Here is a 15,561-nt window from a genome sequence, read left to right as displayed (position 1 = left end):
GGGAAAAGGCAGCTTCCAGTCATATCTCGTTTATTAAGGTCTATGCCAGCCTCGGGAGAGCTCTTCCAGTAAGTAAACAGAGCAGGCGGCCGCATCTATAATGAATAAATTTATTGTCTTACAAAAATCATTGTCTAGAAATATGGGTATACAAGAAAACAAGATATTTGCAGTCAGACGCCTGGTGGTCAACAGCCAGTTTGATTAAAAATATCCAAACACACACAACAAAACCTTTGCGACAGATGTTAAAGCTTTTAACCAAAAAGGGAAATCCATGGGTTTTGAGCATGTGGCAGAGGAAGTTTCCTAGTTAACACTGATTCATTGTCACTAATATCAATAATACCACTTGGACTAGAGAGGTACATGATATGAAGCACAGTCAAAATTAATACATTAAATCATTGTTATATAGGCAAATTATATATGTAACGTTGTCTTAGTACTGTAGTGTCTAAGGCACTTTCTGTAATGTCAGTTTTCAGCTATTTAAACAAAAAGAACGCTAACTACTCACTGTAATACTGCTCAAAAATAAAAAAAACCAACAACAAAACAACAACAGAAAAAAAAAAAAAAGGATTCACATCCACTGGCATGTTAACTGTAGGCAGGCAACATCCATCCATGCAGGGCGGGAGCCCCGAGCCCCAGCCCCACAGGACCCCGGGGTCCCAGAGCTCCCGTGGCCTGGCTCAGGCTCCCATTAATAAATTAGTTTTGCCTGTGCTGTGTGTTTATTTCCCACTGGTGTTCACATTCTCCCAGCCCGGGTGCCTGCAGGGCTCTGAGCACGCAGGGGACGGGACCCACCTCGGTGTGCCTGGACTGCATGGACACGAACGGATGGAGCAGGTGCTGAGAACACTTCAAATGGGATTGCAGGATAAAAATGGACACTACTCACTCATCCCTACACTTCCCTCTACTTCCCAAGGCCGTTTTTCACAGTTCACTCAGGGGTCGTGTGCGGATCACAACAATTGGGAGAAAAGAAACAAACGGGTGCGGTTTGGTCTTCACTGATGCCAGCCCGGCCTGAAGGATGCTGCTGGACACAAGGCATGCACAGCCAGGGCCAGGGCCTGGCCTGGCCACCCACCCGCTGGGAATGACGCTTCTGGATTGATAAAAAAAAGTTTCATCCTTCACATGATACTTTATAAAATGGCTTTACAATGAGTATCTGGAAAAGAGATGCACTGAACAGAGACGATCCCGGTTGTTTACTATATATAAAAAAGCAGTTGTACCTATATCTGAAGCAGGGTACAGTGTGGTGAGGCTGGAGAGCCTTAAGACATGGTTGACCTATGATAAGGAACCTTGTAGCACATGCCGAGGGTCGTAAGGCAGCGTTCCGGCCCCAAGGCAGTTCGGGGGCGGGGCGGGCAGGGGCTCCTGCCGGCTGCAAGGTCTGTGCATGCGGGCGGGGCCGGCGCTACTCGGCGGGGGCGGCCGGAGCCTCGTTCACGTCGCTGCCTTTGCTCTCGGCGTCGTCGTCCGACAGCTCCAGCGAGGCGCCCTCGATGTGCAGCTGCCGCCGCCCCGAGCGGCTCGAGGAGAAGGTGATGGGGCCTCCCCTCCTGCCAACAGCGTGGGGTGAGGGCCCGGGCAGCCAGAGCAGGCAGGGCCGGGCTGGGCTGGGCTGGGCTGGGCTGGGCTGCGCTGGGCTGGGCTGGGCTGGGCTGGGCTGGGCTAGGCTAGGCTGGGCTGGGCTGCGCTGGGCTGGGCTGGGCTAGGCTGGGCTGGGCTGGGCTGGGCTGGGCTGGGCTGGGCTGGGCTAGGCTAGGCTGGGCTGGGCTGGGCTGGGCTGGGCTGGGCTGGGCTGGGCTGGGCGGGTCTCACAGCTCAGCCCATCCCACCCCTGCCATGGCAGGGACACCTCCCACTGTCCCAGCTGCTCCAGCCCCAGTGTCCAGCCTGGCCTTGGGCACTGCCAGGGATCCAGGGGCAGCCACAGCTGTGCTAGGGCTGCCCACCCTCCAGGGAACAATTCCTGCCCAATATCCCATCCAGTCCTGCCCTCTGGCAATGGGAACCATTCCCTGTGTCCTGTCCCTCCATCCCTTGTCCAAATTCCCTTCAGGTTCCCTCCCTGCTCAAGGAGGGAATGGGGCAGCTCAGCCCCAGGCTGCCAGGAGGAATATTTCCCACAAGGCTCTCAAACCCTCCTCCCTTCCCCAAGGAGCCAGAACCCTGAGCTCCAACACCTCTGGCACTCTGGAATTCCTGCTTAGTTTGTACCATCACCTTAGTTTGCAAGTCTCAAGTTTGTCTCTGCAGGAGCACCAAGCACAGACAAGAGTAGTTCTGTACAAAATTCCAAGGCTGCTCAGGAAAGCTCAGCTCAGCTCAGCTCAGCTCCAGTCAGGCTGAGCCCCTCTGTGCCCCTCAATGTGGCTCATGGGCTGCAGGAGCCTCACCCCTGCTGAGTCCCTCCTGTCCCTGGCACACACCTGGATCCCACAAACCTGCTCCCAAGGAAACTGCTGCAACATTCCCAAAAGTGAGGGCCAGGAAAAACAGTCAATACCAGTCACTGGAAAGCACAGCTGAGCTACCTCCTCTCACATTTACCTATGGCTGGGTTGAACTGGCTGCCCAGGGAACCTGCCAATGTAAACCCTGAGGAGTCTGAGCCCAAGAGCTGTCAGGAATATCCCTGTGGAATATCTGGCAGCTTCCCTGTTGTCATCACCAGGCTCTAGTTCGAGCCATTCCCTAATCCCAGGAGTTCCCAGTGGGTTGTTCCCCACGGATGATGTCCCAGGGAGGGTCTGTGGGCCACCCCAGTCCCAGTCACCCAGTGCACTGACCTTAGCCTGTTTTTGAGGGTGCTGACCTCCCGGCTCAGCCCCTCGTTGGCCTCCGTGGCATCGTCCAGCTCGCGCTGCAGTTTGCGCCGCGACGCGTTGGCGCGCGTGGCCTCCTCCTCCGCCTCCTCCAGCTGCCGCTTCAGCTGCTTCATCCTGGCATTGGCCTTCTCCATCTGCAAGCAGCCCAGCACTGGGGTCACCCAGTGACTGCACCCCCTGACTGGGGCCAGCACAGCCCCGGGCAGGCTCCGGCCCAGAGCCCCGAACACGGCGGAGCTCCCGGCCCTGGGAGCAGGGTGGGAGCAGCCCGTGCCAGCAGAGCTCACACACAGGACAATCCCTGCTGGTTTAATCCCACTGTATGTTCCCTTCCCATTACAGCTGCTCTTCACAAGCCCTCCCCACCCCAAGGGGGTCTGACTGAGCCCCCACCCACCTGCTCCTTGTACTGGTCCGCGTGGCGCCGCTCGTCCTCCACCTGCATGAAAACCTCCTTCAGCTTCTTCTCCGTGCGCCGCACCAGCTTGTTGGCAGCTGCTCGTTCCCTGCAACAGCCCAGAGCCACTGTCTGTCCCAGTGCTGCAGGGCTGGGAACAGCAAATCTTCCCCCCTGAAGGTGGAACTGGGACAGAGCTCTCTGAACATGCCAGATACAGCAATGGAACTGACTCACATGCCAGGGGCTGGCTGCGATGCAGGGGTGCAGGGGTGCAGCTCTCAGTGCACAAAGCCCTGGGGCAATGTAAGCATGGGACAGAGAGGGCTCAGAGGATTCCTTCACAAGATTGGACAGAGCAGCTTTAAAGCTGCTGCTTAACCAGTAACACAATCCTCCTACAGAGCACAGAAAGGACAGAGGTGGTGGTAAGACAAGCTCCACCTGCAAATGGGGGGAGGAAGCAGCTAAAAAAGTGAATTTTGAGAATCGGATTGGAAGGGCAGATGGATAATTCACTGCAGAAAGGTTTCTGGAGAGCACAGGATTCATCTCAAGCTGTCCCACATAAGCTGTTCTTCTAACCAAGCAACCAGGGGTCTCAAGGGGACATTTCACCTTGTCCCAGGAAACTCCTGCAGCACCTCATGGACATCAACACCTTGCAGAGTTTATCTAGCTGGCAGGAAGCAAATCCATTCTGCAACTCCCAAGCCCAGTTACTCTACAGCTGCCTTGCTGTTTTATCCCCTGGAGTCTCCAGACAATAAACCCAAGGCCCTTCAGAAACTTCCAGCATGAAACCTTCAGCCATTCAACCCACACAGGCAACCAGGTCTGTTCCCCTTACTTGGCTTCCTGCTCGAGCTGTTCTTCAAGCTGTGCAATCTTGGCTTCTAGAGTAGAAATTGTTGCCTTGAATTTGGACTTGACAGAGCCCTCCAGTTCCTGCAGCTTGGCCTTGAGCTCCTTGTTCTGCCTCTCCAGCTGCTGCCGCGCGTTCTCGCTCTTCTGGGCCGCGCTGCGCTCGCCGGCCAGCTCTGAGTTGAGCGTGTCCACCTGGCAGGGAGGGGACAGGGGTCACTCAGTGCCACCAGAGCCTCTGAGGAGGTCACAGCCAGCAGCAGCTGCCCCTGGCTCACCTGCAGCGTGGTCTTTCGGAAGCGCTCGTTGAGCAGCTCCATGTTGCTCTGTTCCTCCTCCAGCTCCTCCTCCAGCTGGGCAATCCGAGCCTCCAGCCGGCGCTTCTCGTCCAGCAGTGCTGACCTGCACAGGGGAGGGGTCAGGGCTCTCCAGAGCCAACAGAGCTCCTGGGGAGGCCACTTAGGATCAGGGAGTCTCCTGAGCTGGAAGGGACTCACCAGGATCATCCAGCCTAGCCCCTGTCCCTGCACCGACCCCCCAACAATCCCACCCTGTCCATCCCTGGCAGCGCTGGCCAAACGCTCCTGAAGCTCTGGCAGCCTCGGGGCCGTGCCCATTCCCTGGGCACCTTCTGGGGGAAGAATCTTTCCCTGACCCATCCCTGCCCTCCCTGGCCCAGCCCCAGGCTGCACTCACTTGCCAGAGGCGCTGTTGGCGATCTCGTCTGCCAGCTCGTCGCGCTCCTGCTCCGCGTGCCGCCGCGCGCGCTCCGACGCCGCGAACTCCTGAGGGAGAAAACAGGCAGTGCAGCCCAGGAATGGCACAGCTCCTCAGAGCCCAGCCTCCCAACTGCCTCGGGCAGCTGCTGGCATATCCCTGGGGGTTTAATGGATAAACCAGCAGGACACAGCTGGGTGTTCCCTCCCTGCCCCAGGACTGCAGTGGAGTTACTTCTCCCTGAAATGCTCCCCACAGAAGGCAAGGGAAAAAATCTGTGAATATCAGTAACACCCAAGCTGTCAGCAGCAGGAGAAGCCACTGTGCCACAAGCTCTGATAGGCAGTCAGTGTAAAGTAGGTGCTAAATTAAGCAAATGTTTTAGGTTCTCAGAGTTCTCAGCATGAAGACAAGAAGAGAATAAAAATTAAAAAGCTTCAGCACAAGAGCACACACAGCACTGAACCTCTGATTATAAATCTGCATTAAGTGGCAGAAACCCTCAAGCACTTCCTAAGGACAATGAAATGCTCTACAAGTGCCACACTGAGGTCTGAAGGCCACTCAAGTCCACCTGGAGAAGCTCCAGGCAGTGCCAGGAGCAGTGCCTGTGAAGGCTCCAAGAGAGTGTGGTGAGTCTGGGCTGCAAGCTCTGCCTGAAGCAGACAGGAGAGGCACAGGGACCCTGCAGTGTCTGATCTTGTGGCACCACAGGGACACTGGAAGATGAGAGGTGCAGCAAGACTTGGAGCTCTCACTTGAACTGGTAACAGTGAGGGCAAACATGGCCATTAGAGAAAGGACCACAAATGGTCCACTGGGGCACCAGAGAGGGAATTGTAAATGTGTAAACCCTAACAACCCATTTCAGTGCTGACACTGGGCACTGCACTTCTCAGAGACCCCTGAACCTCCCAGCACACTGCAGGGAAGCCTCAAACATTTTTAAGCAGCAGCAAAGTTTCCCTGCAACCCAGGAAGACTCCTACTCCAGACTCCTACAAAGCTCTAAGGACTCACTGATGACCTGGGGCAGAGAAACCAGAGTTCTCCTGGCTCCTATTTCTCTGTTCAACTCACTACATTGCTTTTCACTTTTTTTCACCCTCTCATTTTTGCCTTACTCTAAACAAGAAAAACAAATCTCTTGGATTTCCATCTCACCTCTTGGAGCTGGAGTATTTCTGCTTCGAGACTTTTGAGCTTCTTCTCACTCTCTTTGGACTGGGCAAAGATCTCATCCCTGGACGCTCGGGCCTCTTCCAGCTCCCGCTGGTAATCCTTCATCTGAGCCTGCAGGGAGAGCAGGGTGAGGAACAGCCAGGCTGCTCAAGGACAATCACAAGAGCCATTCCAGCTCTGAAGCATTTCAGCCCCTAAGAGATAAGGCTGTTCTCCCAATGTGGCTTCATTCCACTTAAAGTCATTTCCAGTTCCTCTGAATTGTAAGATTTTCTTTTCTCATCTTTCCACCCCACAATGCCTGGCCAGAAATATCACATTCCAATGCTTCAAGCATTCCATAGAATTATAGAGTGGTATCTTAGAATGACCTAAGCTGGAAGGCCCCTTAATTATCAACCAGTGCCACCCCTGCCATGGGCAGGGACACTATCCACTATCCCAGGTTGCACCAAGTCCTGTCCAACTTGGCCTTGGACTCCTCCAGGGATGTGGGAAGTGGTTTTGTGGCAGAGGAGTTTGGAACAAGATTAGCTTCATGGTCCCTTCCAAGCCAATTCTATAAAAGGATGAGTTTTGCCTAGAGGATAAAAATCCAGGTTGGACACTCTCAGACCCATCAGTGAAGTCTGATTCTCCTCCTGCCTTCAGCTTCCTCTGCAGTGACTGGAAGCAGCTCCCAGGACAGAACCCATTTCCCTGAGCAGCTGTGCCTACCTGGAGCTTCCTGAGCTGTTTGATGGCTTCATCCCGAGCCTTGTTGGCAGCCTCTATCTGCCCCTCCAGGTCCTTCAGGTCCATCTCCAGTTTCTTCTTGGCCGCCACGGCCAGCGCCCGCTGCTTGCGCTCGTCCTCCAGCTCAGCCTCCAGCTCCCGTACCTGCAGGATGGCAGCTCAGCCCTGCAGCCAGCCCGGCTGCCAGGGCCCCTCCCAGGGGAAAAGGCTCTGCAAGGGCAGCTCGGGGCAAGGCAAGGCCAAATCCCACATGGATTTGCACCGAGCAAAAGGGAGATCCCAGGGAAGAACTTGGCATCTGGAGCATTTCCATTTCAGCCCCTGCCCACCACTCCCAGCCCTGGGGATGGCTCCAGGGCAGATGTCACTAACTCTGATGGAAAATAAGGAGTAGAATCACCTCACTGTCTCTAGAAAACAATGAAACCATTCCCTTTGAACAGACTGTTACTGGCATTTATACACCAAAAACTTCTTTTCCCAAAGCAAAACAAGGGTATGTGAACAGCCAGGCAACATGGACTGAGCCAAACCTATGCAAAAATAAACTGAGCCAGAAATGCCACAGGTTACCAACATGAAAGAATATTTTGTTTCGAAGCAAATCTCCCTCCCAGTGCAAGGTCAGGAGCTCTTGCCCAGTTCAGATAACAGAAACTTGGTACTGCAGTGACCTTCCAAACCCTGCAGGCCAGGTTTATTCCTAAAATATCTCTACTCTGGTGATTCTCAGTTTTTGTTTTCTTTGGGATAAATCTTGAAATATTGGCCTAATTAACACTTAATGTTAATTTAGAACCAAGCATGATCCTCTAAAGGCATTTCTTGAGGCTCTTCTGATCCCTGTGTTCCCAGAATCCCCAAGTCTGACAAACCTGGAAGTTCTACCATGATCTGCATTTAGGAAACTGTTCACTTAATTTAAAAGTCTACCTCAACATCCATGGATTTGTTCCTGGACATCAAATAGGATGGGCTTGAAAATGCAACTGAGATATCCCTGTCCTGGGAATACACCCAGGCAGCTACAGCCAAACCTCCTGGAGTGGTTTAGGATGTCACCAGCAGCACCTGACACTGCCTGGTGACAGTGGCCAGAACTACTGTATGGTTTGGGGTTTCCATAGAGAGAATCTTTAAGAATAGAGGTTTAATTTCTGGTAGCACAGAGACCCAGAATTCTGGCAGGAGACCTTCCTCCCCTTCTGACTACAGCACAAAGTAAAACAGACGTACTTGTTTCACCAGCATCCTCTTCTTCTCCTCATTCTGCTCATCTCTGGCCTGCAGATCTCTGTCAAACTGGGCTTTCATGGCCTGCATGTTCACCTCCAGACGCAGTTTGGCATCTTCTGTGGCCTGCAGTTCATCTTCCAGCTCCTCCAGCTGAGTCCTCATCTCCTCCACCTGCTGCTCCAGGGTTCTCTTGGATTTCTCCAGCTCGTGGACCTAAGGCACAAACCCTGCTCAGAGCCTGTCCTTCAGGGGCCTCCCAGCAGCAGCTCTGACAGCAGGGCAGCTCAGGGACTGCACTGGTGACACTGGCACTGAACAGGCAGAGCAGCAGCTCTGGGCTGCAGCAGAGGCCCCAGGGTGTCAGTGCAGCCCCACTCCCCTCACCCAGGCCTGGCAGAAGGGGAAATCTGGTTCTTGTGATGTGGGGCTGGGACAGGGTGACACAGCAAACACCATCAGGGAAGGGCAGGGGGCTTGTGCTGCAGCCTCAGCTGGGTGCAGCAGGGAGGACACTGCAGGATCACAGTTCTGCTCTGCCTTTGGTTCAACCATGTCCTGCAACTCAGCTTGACTAAAGGGAACAGAAATCCTCATTATCCCTCATTTCCACACAAAAAATGCACCCAACAACACAAAAATGCTGGGTGTGGCTGCCCCATCTATCACAGCTGCAACACATACCCAGTTCTATCTGACTGCAGTCCCACCTCCATTGATCCAAAAGTATAAAACTGGTGCCTGGGATCTCCATGAGGGTGAGCACACAGCTTTGGAAGAGGCCTGATGTTAACAAGGATCTCCCCCTTATGCTGGGCATTGATTCCTCCAGCATTGTGGGTGAGCTTCAGAAAGTTCTGTTCTTGTGCACAGCCAGGGATTCTCCCTGTTATTCCCTAACAAACAGGCTGTGGAACCATACTCACATTTTTGCCCACATCATCTTTGGAGCTCATCAAGTCCTCCATATCTGCACGCAGCTGCTTGTTCTGCCTTTCAAATTCCTCCTTGGCCTCCAGGGCCTCCTCCAGGGCCCGGGCCAGGGACAGGGCTTTGGTTTCCTTCTCCCTCGCCTCTGCCTCGGCACGGTCCCGCTCCTCTGCATACCTGGCAGAAATGTTCTTTTCTTCTGCCAGCATCTGAACACAAGGAACAATTAATGCACCTCTTGAGCTCCACTGTCAGGTCCTTCCTGCCTCAGGTGTTTTATTCAGGAACTGGTGCATGCTCTGAGTTTAACTGGCCTCCAGGAGCTGTCTGGTCCCTCAGTGGTGATCAAAGTGCCACTAAGAGAGCAGCTACAGCTCCTCTGGGATGAAGGGAGGAAAGCAAGCCACTCATCAAGACTCAGGTTTCATACAATTTCCACCTTCCACTCTTCAGATCCTTTTTTTAGTCTACCTTGAGGGATTACAATAAAACTCTGAAGTTTTTGTTCCAGCATAGTTCTCTTTTTCTATACGAAGAGCTGATTATTGGATCTAACCAGCCTCAGAGATGGCATTTGGCTCACAGAACTGGGAGTGACAAGTTCCTAACAAAGGCCAGCTGCTCACAGATTTTATCAACCACAGCACACCAGTCAGACCCTTCTTTACAAAAGGCTCAGCAACAACAACAACAAGATGTCATTTAAAAATCCTAAAAAGCAGGGAGATGACAGGAGACTGGAGTACCTGATCAAACTTCTTCTGCTTTTTCTCCAGGTTGGAGACAATCTGGCGCTGGTGATCCAGATCCACCATCAGGTCATCCAGCTCCTGCTGCAAGCGGTTCTTGGTCTTCTCCAGTTTGTCATAAGCCAGAGCTTTCTCCTCCAGGCGCTGGCTTAGGGACTCCATGTCCTTCAGCAGCTTCTTCTTGGTCTCCTCCAGGCCTTCAATGGTTCCCAAGTCATCATCCACCTTCTTCTTGGCCTCAGCCAGCTGAAATTCAGGAAAAGCAAGTGAAGTCCCCTAGCGCATCCCAAGTGGGGGAAAGGCACGCAGGGCAAAGTGCAAAAGCAGGAACAGATGTTACTGTGAGCTAGGGGAACACAAAAACTGGGATTTCTCAGGGTCTGAGCAGGTCAGTGTACACATGACTGCAGTGGAGAAAAGCCACAGGAAACTTTATTCCATAATCTGCTCCAGCACCTGTGGAAGTTCTGTGATGTGCTCCCCAAAGCTCTGGGACACCAGTGTGGGACAGCTCCTCACACAAGTGCTGCCACTCACAGCAGCTCACCTGGGCCTGCAAGGCCAGCATCTGCTTCTCCAGGTTCTTCCTGGCCTCCTCTTCCTCCTCCTGCTGCTCTTGCAGGTTGTTCTTCTCCTCCTCCAGCTGCCTTATCCTGCTGCTGAGGTTGAGCTTCTGGCGGGTTTCCTCCTGGAGCAGCTCCTGGAACACAGGCATGGGCAGAGCTGAGTGTGCTCTCAAACCCACAACTCCACATGGAGAGTTCCAGGTTTATTTTTCCCTCCGATTTTGGGACAAGGACATGCTTTGTGAAGACATGTTATTTGGGTTTTCAAAAAGTCACTGATCATTCATTTTGGGCACACTTAAACCTTCATAAAACATGTTTCTGCTCAGGGAACCCATGCCAGAATGTTCTAGAAGTTAATGGATGATACTTTTCCATCTTTCAAGGGACTAGCAGAGAAGTCACCTTCAAAATGTATTTTTTCTTTTTGCAGACAAGAATAGATCACCTATTTTAAACCACCTGGGAAGAACATGCAGCAGCAAATCCTGCAATGGCAGCATGCTTCTCTTTTCTGCACTGTTTAAATATAAAGGTCACTTTAAAGGTGGGAACTTCTGTCATAACAAAGTAATGACAGGTGTAATCCCCATCTCACCCCTCTCCCCCATCCTGCTCCCTGAAACCCCTCCAGTTGTGATTAACACCATTCAGAGTTAAGTGGTCACCCTGAGAACTTTAATACAGGAAAGAGAAAATATATTGAAGTGATGAATATCTGCAGAAAGCTGCAATTCCTTCATTAAGAACCAAAACCTGGCAATTTGAACTTCAGTAAGAATTTGAAGCTATCAGTAGAAGACAGGATATTATTCCTCATACATCCTAAAGATATTGACATTAAATTCTGCCTGGAAAGGGTTTTTTTATTTGATTCTTATGTCCCTCAGAGACATAGACATAAAACAGAACTAGCAACTATCAGGCAGTGAGGCTCAAATAATGAAAACTTGGTTCCCCATGTAGCTGAGCCATCCCAATCCCTCCCATTTCACTGGACTGAACAGGAAATTCAGCTTCTACCCAGGGGACTTTCCAAAGCATGAATGAAAATGTATTTTCTGCTAGCAGTCAGCATTTCCCTGAGGAGCAGAGCTCCAGTGCCAAGCTCAGCTTTGCTGCACACATACCTGTGTATCCTGAAGCTGAGATTCCAAACTGGCTGCATCCTTGGCAAACTTGATGCCTTTCTTCTCTGCCTCCTCCAGCAGACTGGAGACATTGTCCAGCTCATTCTGCAAAGCAAAGAGCCCAAAGGTAACAGCACAGCCCAAATCCCACCGGGGGCTGGAGCTGCACAGCACAAAACCTCAGCAAATTCCAGCTATGGCAAGACAGAAACAGAGCCCAACAGAGAGAGACAAGGAGCTAAAACCATTGAAGTTTGGCTACAGAATGGAAGTGGAATGTCAGTCCTGAAGTGCAGTAACAAAACAAGAGTTAGGCTATAGAGCTCTGATATTCAGCACTTTACTCTGATCCCTGCATTCACACTTTAATGCTGTTTTTAATTCTAGGACTATATATTTCATGGAAGCATTAATTCAGAGATCATCAGGCTGGCAGCTGGGTCTGAAGCTTCACTGCAAGAGAAAAGGTTACTGCCAGGTGCCACTCATTATTTTGGGCTGCACCACTTTTATATAGAGAGACAGCCTGACAGCTTCCTCCAGAGACCTGGGCCATTCCCTTTTGGAAGTGCTTCAGCTGGATTTACCTGAAGTCCTCATTGCTGTTCAGAATTCAGCTATGGCTGTATTTTGCCCGTTTGCTCCATTTCCCAGAAAAATGGGCCTGTGCTTGCAACCCCTCCCTGCCAGGTCCCAGCTTGGAGCACCAAAGCAAACCTGTGGCTACCCTCCATTTTTGCTCATCCCTGTGGAAAAGCTCAGCCCAACCTACTCAATCCCACAGCCAAGCCAAAAACCTGTATTGCAGCTGGATGTGCAGAGCTCTCTGCAGGATTTGCTCTCCAGGATGGAAGGCAGATCCTTCCAAGCCACTGGAACTCTCCCACAGCCCAGGATGTTCAGGATTGATGTCACAGCTGTCCAGCCCTCCCCACCTGAGGCACATCACCACTTTGGGGCTCCCAAGTCCATGACAGCCCTTGCTGAGGTCACCTCCCACATCAGCCACATTTCTGCTCACGGTTACAACTTTGAGTTCCTTGCCTGTTTTCCAGGATTTCTTGCAGAGCCTTACCTGCAGCTTGTTGGCCTTCTCTGCCAGCTCCACCCTCAGCCTCTCCCCTTCTGACACCTTTGCAGTCAGCTCCTGCACCTGAGCATCGAGTTTCTTCCTCTTGTGCTCAGACTCTGCCTTGACCTGCTGCAGCACCTTCACCTCACAGGCCAGCTCCTTGTTGTCAGACTCCAAGCCTTGCTTGTTCTTCTCAAGGTTTGCTTTGAACTGGTAAAGAAAAAAGAAAGAAGTTCAACTCTTTGCTGCAGGTATTTTCTGTTAAAACGATTCTGCAGATCAGGTTTCCATGTTCAGAGTGCCAGGTGCTCAGCAGGATGTGAGCAGGGAGTGATGAAAATGCTGCTGTGTAACACTGTGTGTGTCAGGTCAGGGCTGAGGCAGCTCAGGGTGTTCTCTCACAGCAGCACAGGTAACAGTGAGGAGCAGCAGAGGCAGGATCTGGGATGGCAGCACTGGAAATGAGTGTTTTGGTAGCACTGCAAGGAGGAAGGAATGTGCCCATTAACAGATCAGCATGGCTCATCTCACAGAAATAAAAGGGAAGATATGAACCAAAGCTGCCCTGATTTGAGCAGGCAGAGCAGCCTGGAAGTGCAGCACAAAGCAATTCTCAGCACTGCACTGACATTTGTCAAAAGCCTTTAAAAAGCAATAATTGGCATAAGGGATGTTTAAGTGTCATTCCTGCTTTATCACCAGAGCTGACAGCATCTTGTCACAGGAGTTTTGTTTCAGATTGCAGGGTATTTTTCCATCTTTTCATGCTCTTATTGAGAATATTTATTGACTAAGGAGGAGAAGATATGCAGGAGATTTTCAGCTGAATAAAGCTTGTGAAAATCATAGTTTAACTACTACATTTCTCACTTAATTTAGAACACTGAGGAAGCTTATGCAGTATTCACAATGCATAAAAACATCACCACAGGATATGAACTGTCCACACACATCTGTGAATGACCTCAGCTGTAATTTCAAAAACTTGACACTTCTTTTTTTGGAAAAGTTCCTTCTGAACAAGAACAGGAGCCCCATGTGATCCACATGTGCCTCTGCTGCTGGTGACCAGAGAACACAGCACAGATGTGCTGCTGAAAAGCTGCAATATTGTCAAACCAACATGATAAATCAACAATTTGGACAGATTTTTAGAGGATAGCTTGGCTCTGTGATGATGGAAAACCTCAGCTCAGGTATCCTGGAAGGAACCACGCTGCCTGTGGTTCTTATAAAACCCCTGAAGCAGAAAGTTCATTTTCTTCTCACCCTTTTGGCCTGTTCAAGCTGTTCAGAGAGCTCCTCCAAGGCAGTAGCATGCCTCTGTCTGATCTCCTGGATCTGGGCTTCATGGTTTTTGGTTTCCTCCTCAATTGCTTTCTTCAGCTCAGCCACCTCCTGCTCTCGCTTTGTCCTGGAGGAATCAAAAAGGGTCATCAAAAAATCAACATTTCAGTTTTTCTAAATCAAAGATGAATGTCAATGGTGCTTTTTTACCCAAACCATGATCCTACCTCAGCTCCTGCTGTGCTGCAGTGGTGTCCAAAGTATCTTCCAGTTCAGTTTTTAAAGCCTCCAGCTCCTCACTGAGATCCCTTTTCTGCTTTTCTGCCTTGTTCCGTGATGCCTTCTCAGACTCCAGATCCTCCTGCAGCTCTGCAATCTGAGCCTGCAGCTCCCTGATCACTTTCAGGGCATTGTTCTTCTGAACTGCTTCCTCATCCCCTCTGTCAAACAGAGGCACCACAGTGAATGGGATTTCACCTCCTCTTAAAACCATCCTTCAATTATCTACAAAAACACCTTAACTTTTCCACTAGAATAAAATAAATATAAATTTTTATAGAATGGAAAGGACCTAAAATATAATCAAATTCCCATTCCTTCCATGAGCAGGGACACCTTCCACTATCCCAGGTGTCTCCAAGCCCTGTCCAACCTGGACACTTCCAGGGATGGATGAAAGATACCACAGATAAAACCTAAAACCAAGGTACACTATCAGAATTATCAAACTTTAGTTTACAGTCAAGTACTCCAGTTCTGTAGATCTCAACACTGCCCCAGAAATGCTCCATCTGTAGAATTTTCTCTTCCTGCAAAATCATACTTCAAAAATCCAGATGGTGTTCAGCATAACATGGGACTGCAGGAGAATCACACAAACCTAGATAAAGTCTGTCCTGCCCAGCACTTTAAGACCCACTGAGAAATACACATTTTTCCCTCCTGAGGCTGAATTTTGGGAGATTAAAAAAACCTTCCAGAGCCCAAACACTGTTATACCACATGAAGGTTTGGAGAGCAAGGATGCTGAGGGATCCCCGAGTTCCTCTCAGTTTCCATGTCTGTGCACAGCCCAGGGCTGCTCCAGCAGTGGCTGCAGCTGCAGCAATCCCAGCTCTGACTGCAGCCAGGTGAAACTCAGTTTGGGGAGCAGCTTTGTCCCACACTGACCTGGCCACAGCAGTCTGCAGCTCCTCCTCTTTCTTGGCCAGCTGGATCTTCAGCTCCTCAATCTGGGCTTGCAGCTCAGCTATTTGGTCCTGCAGGTCTGTGGTTTCCCCATCCAGTTTTCTTTTAGCTTTTTCTAACTCTTGACGAGTCTTCTCCTCCTTTTTCAGGCGTTCTAAAGGAAGCAAAGAATTAAATTCCTGTTGAATTGTTCCTCTTGTCACCCTCAGGGAGTTTGGGGTGGCAGGAGGGGTGGGAAGTTTTATTTATGCTGCCTCAATTCTTTCTCCAGTCTGCAGAAAAATGAAGCAGCAAAGGAGAACTGCATGACTTAGCCAGAAAGTCAGGGAAAAGTCTCTGACAACTGTGAATAGTTTGAGATGAGGCAACAGAAACATCTTGGTAGACAATAAGGAGATCTAACACAGGAGCTTGAACTGCTGGGCCAGATAATCACAGACATCAGCACTCAGAAAAGAAGATAAACTGTGGACTGGAACAAATGCTGGCTTGCATGGCTTTGGAAGGGCTAGGCCAGACTTCAAAAAGTCTGTTGGAAAGTGGCATAGCTTAAAGTAAACAGGAATGAACCATTTTACAAGTATCTGTGCTGTTTAATCCCATCCCATCAGTATTTAGAGAGCTCCCTCCCAGTAACTGACTGTGTAGCT

General features: G+C 50.8%; 1 protein-coding gene across 1 annotated transcript in view; it reads right to left on the bottom strand.

Moving 5' to 3' along the window:
• Positions 1 to 13: 13 nt before the first annotated feature.
• The window catches only part of MYH10 (myosin heavy chain 10), an 84,629-nt gene continuing 69,081 nt past the window's right edge, over positions 14 to 15,561 (bottom strand). Inside the window, exons 25-41 of the mRNA XM_079323128.1 lie at positions 14,894 to 15,065; positions 13,951 to 14,163; positions 13,706 to 13,850; positions 12,440 to 12,646; positions 11,365 to 11,469; positions 10,216 to 10,368; positions 9,666 to 9,914; positions 8,916 to 9,128; positions 7,993 to 8,205; positions 6,739 to 6,900; positions 6,004 to 6,132; positions 4,819 to 4,907; positions 4,401 to 4,524; positions 4,109 to 4,317; positions 3,259 to 3,367; positions 2,823 to 2,995; positions 14 to 1,589 (exon numbers count right to left, since the gene is read on the bottom strand). Coding sequence (XP_079179254.1) covers positions 1,445 to 1,589; positions 2,823 to 2,995; positions 3,259 to 3,367; positions 4,109 to 4,317; positions 4,401 to 4,524; positions 4,819 to 4,907; positions 6,004 to 6,132; positions 6,739 to 6,900; positions 7,993 to 8,205; positions 8,916 to 9,128; positions 9,666 to 9,914; positions 10,216 to 10,368; positions 11,365 to 11,469; positions 12,440 to 12,646; positions 13,706 to 13,850; positions 13,951 to 14,163; positions 14,894 to 15,065 — 2,810 coding nt within the window. The 3' untranslated portion in view covers positions 14 to 1,444. The remainder of the gene's footprint in view (positions 1,590 to 2,822; positions 2,996 to 3,258; positions 3,368 to 4,108; positions 4,318 to 4,400; positions 4,525 to 4,818; positions 4,908 to 6,003; positions 6,133 to 6,738; positions 6,901 to 7,992; positions 8,206 to 8,915; positions 9,129 to 9,665; positions 9,915 to 10,215; positions 10,369 to 11,364; positions 11,470 to 12,439; positions 12,647 to 13,705; positions 13,851 to 13,950; positions 14,164 to 14,893; positions 15,066 to 15,561) is intronic.

This window comes from Erithacus rubecula (genome assembly GCF_903797595.1).
Source record: "Erithacus rubecula genome assembly, chromosome: 20".
Lineage (NCBI taxonomy): Eukaryota > Metazoa > Chordata > Aves > Passeriformes > Muscicapidae > Erithacus > Erithacus rubecula.
Note: the sequence above shows the minus strand (reverse complement) of the source record. Positions and strands in the feature narration are given on the sequence as shown.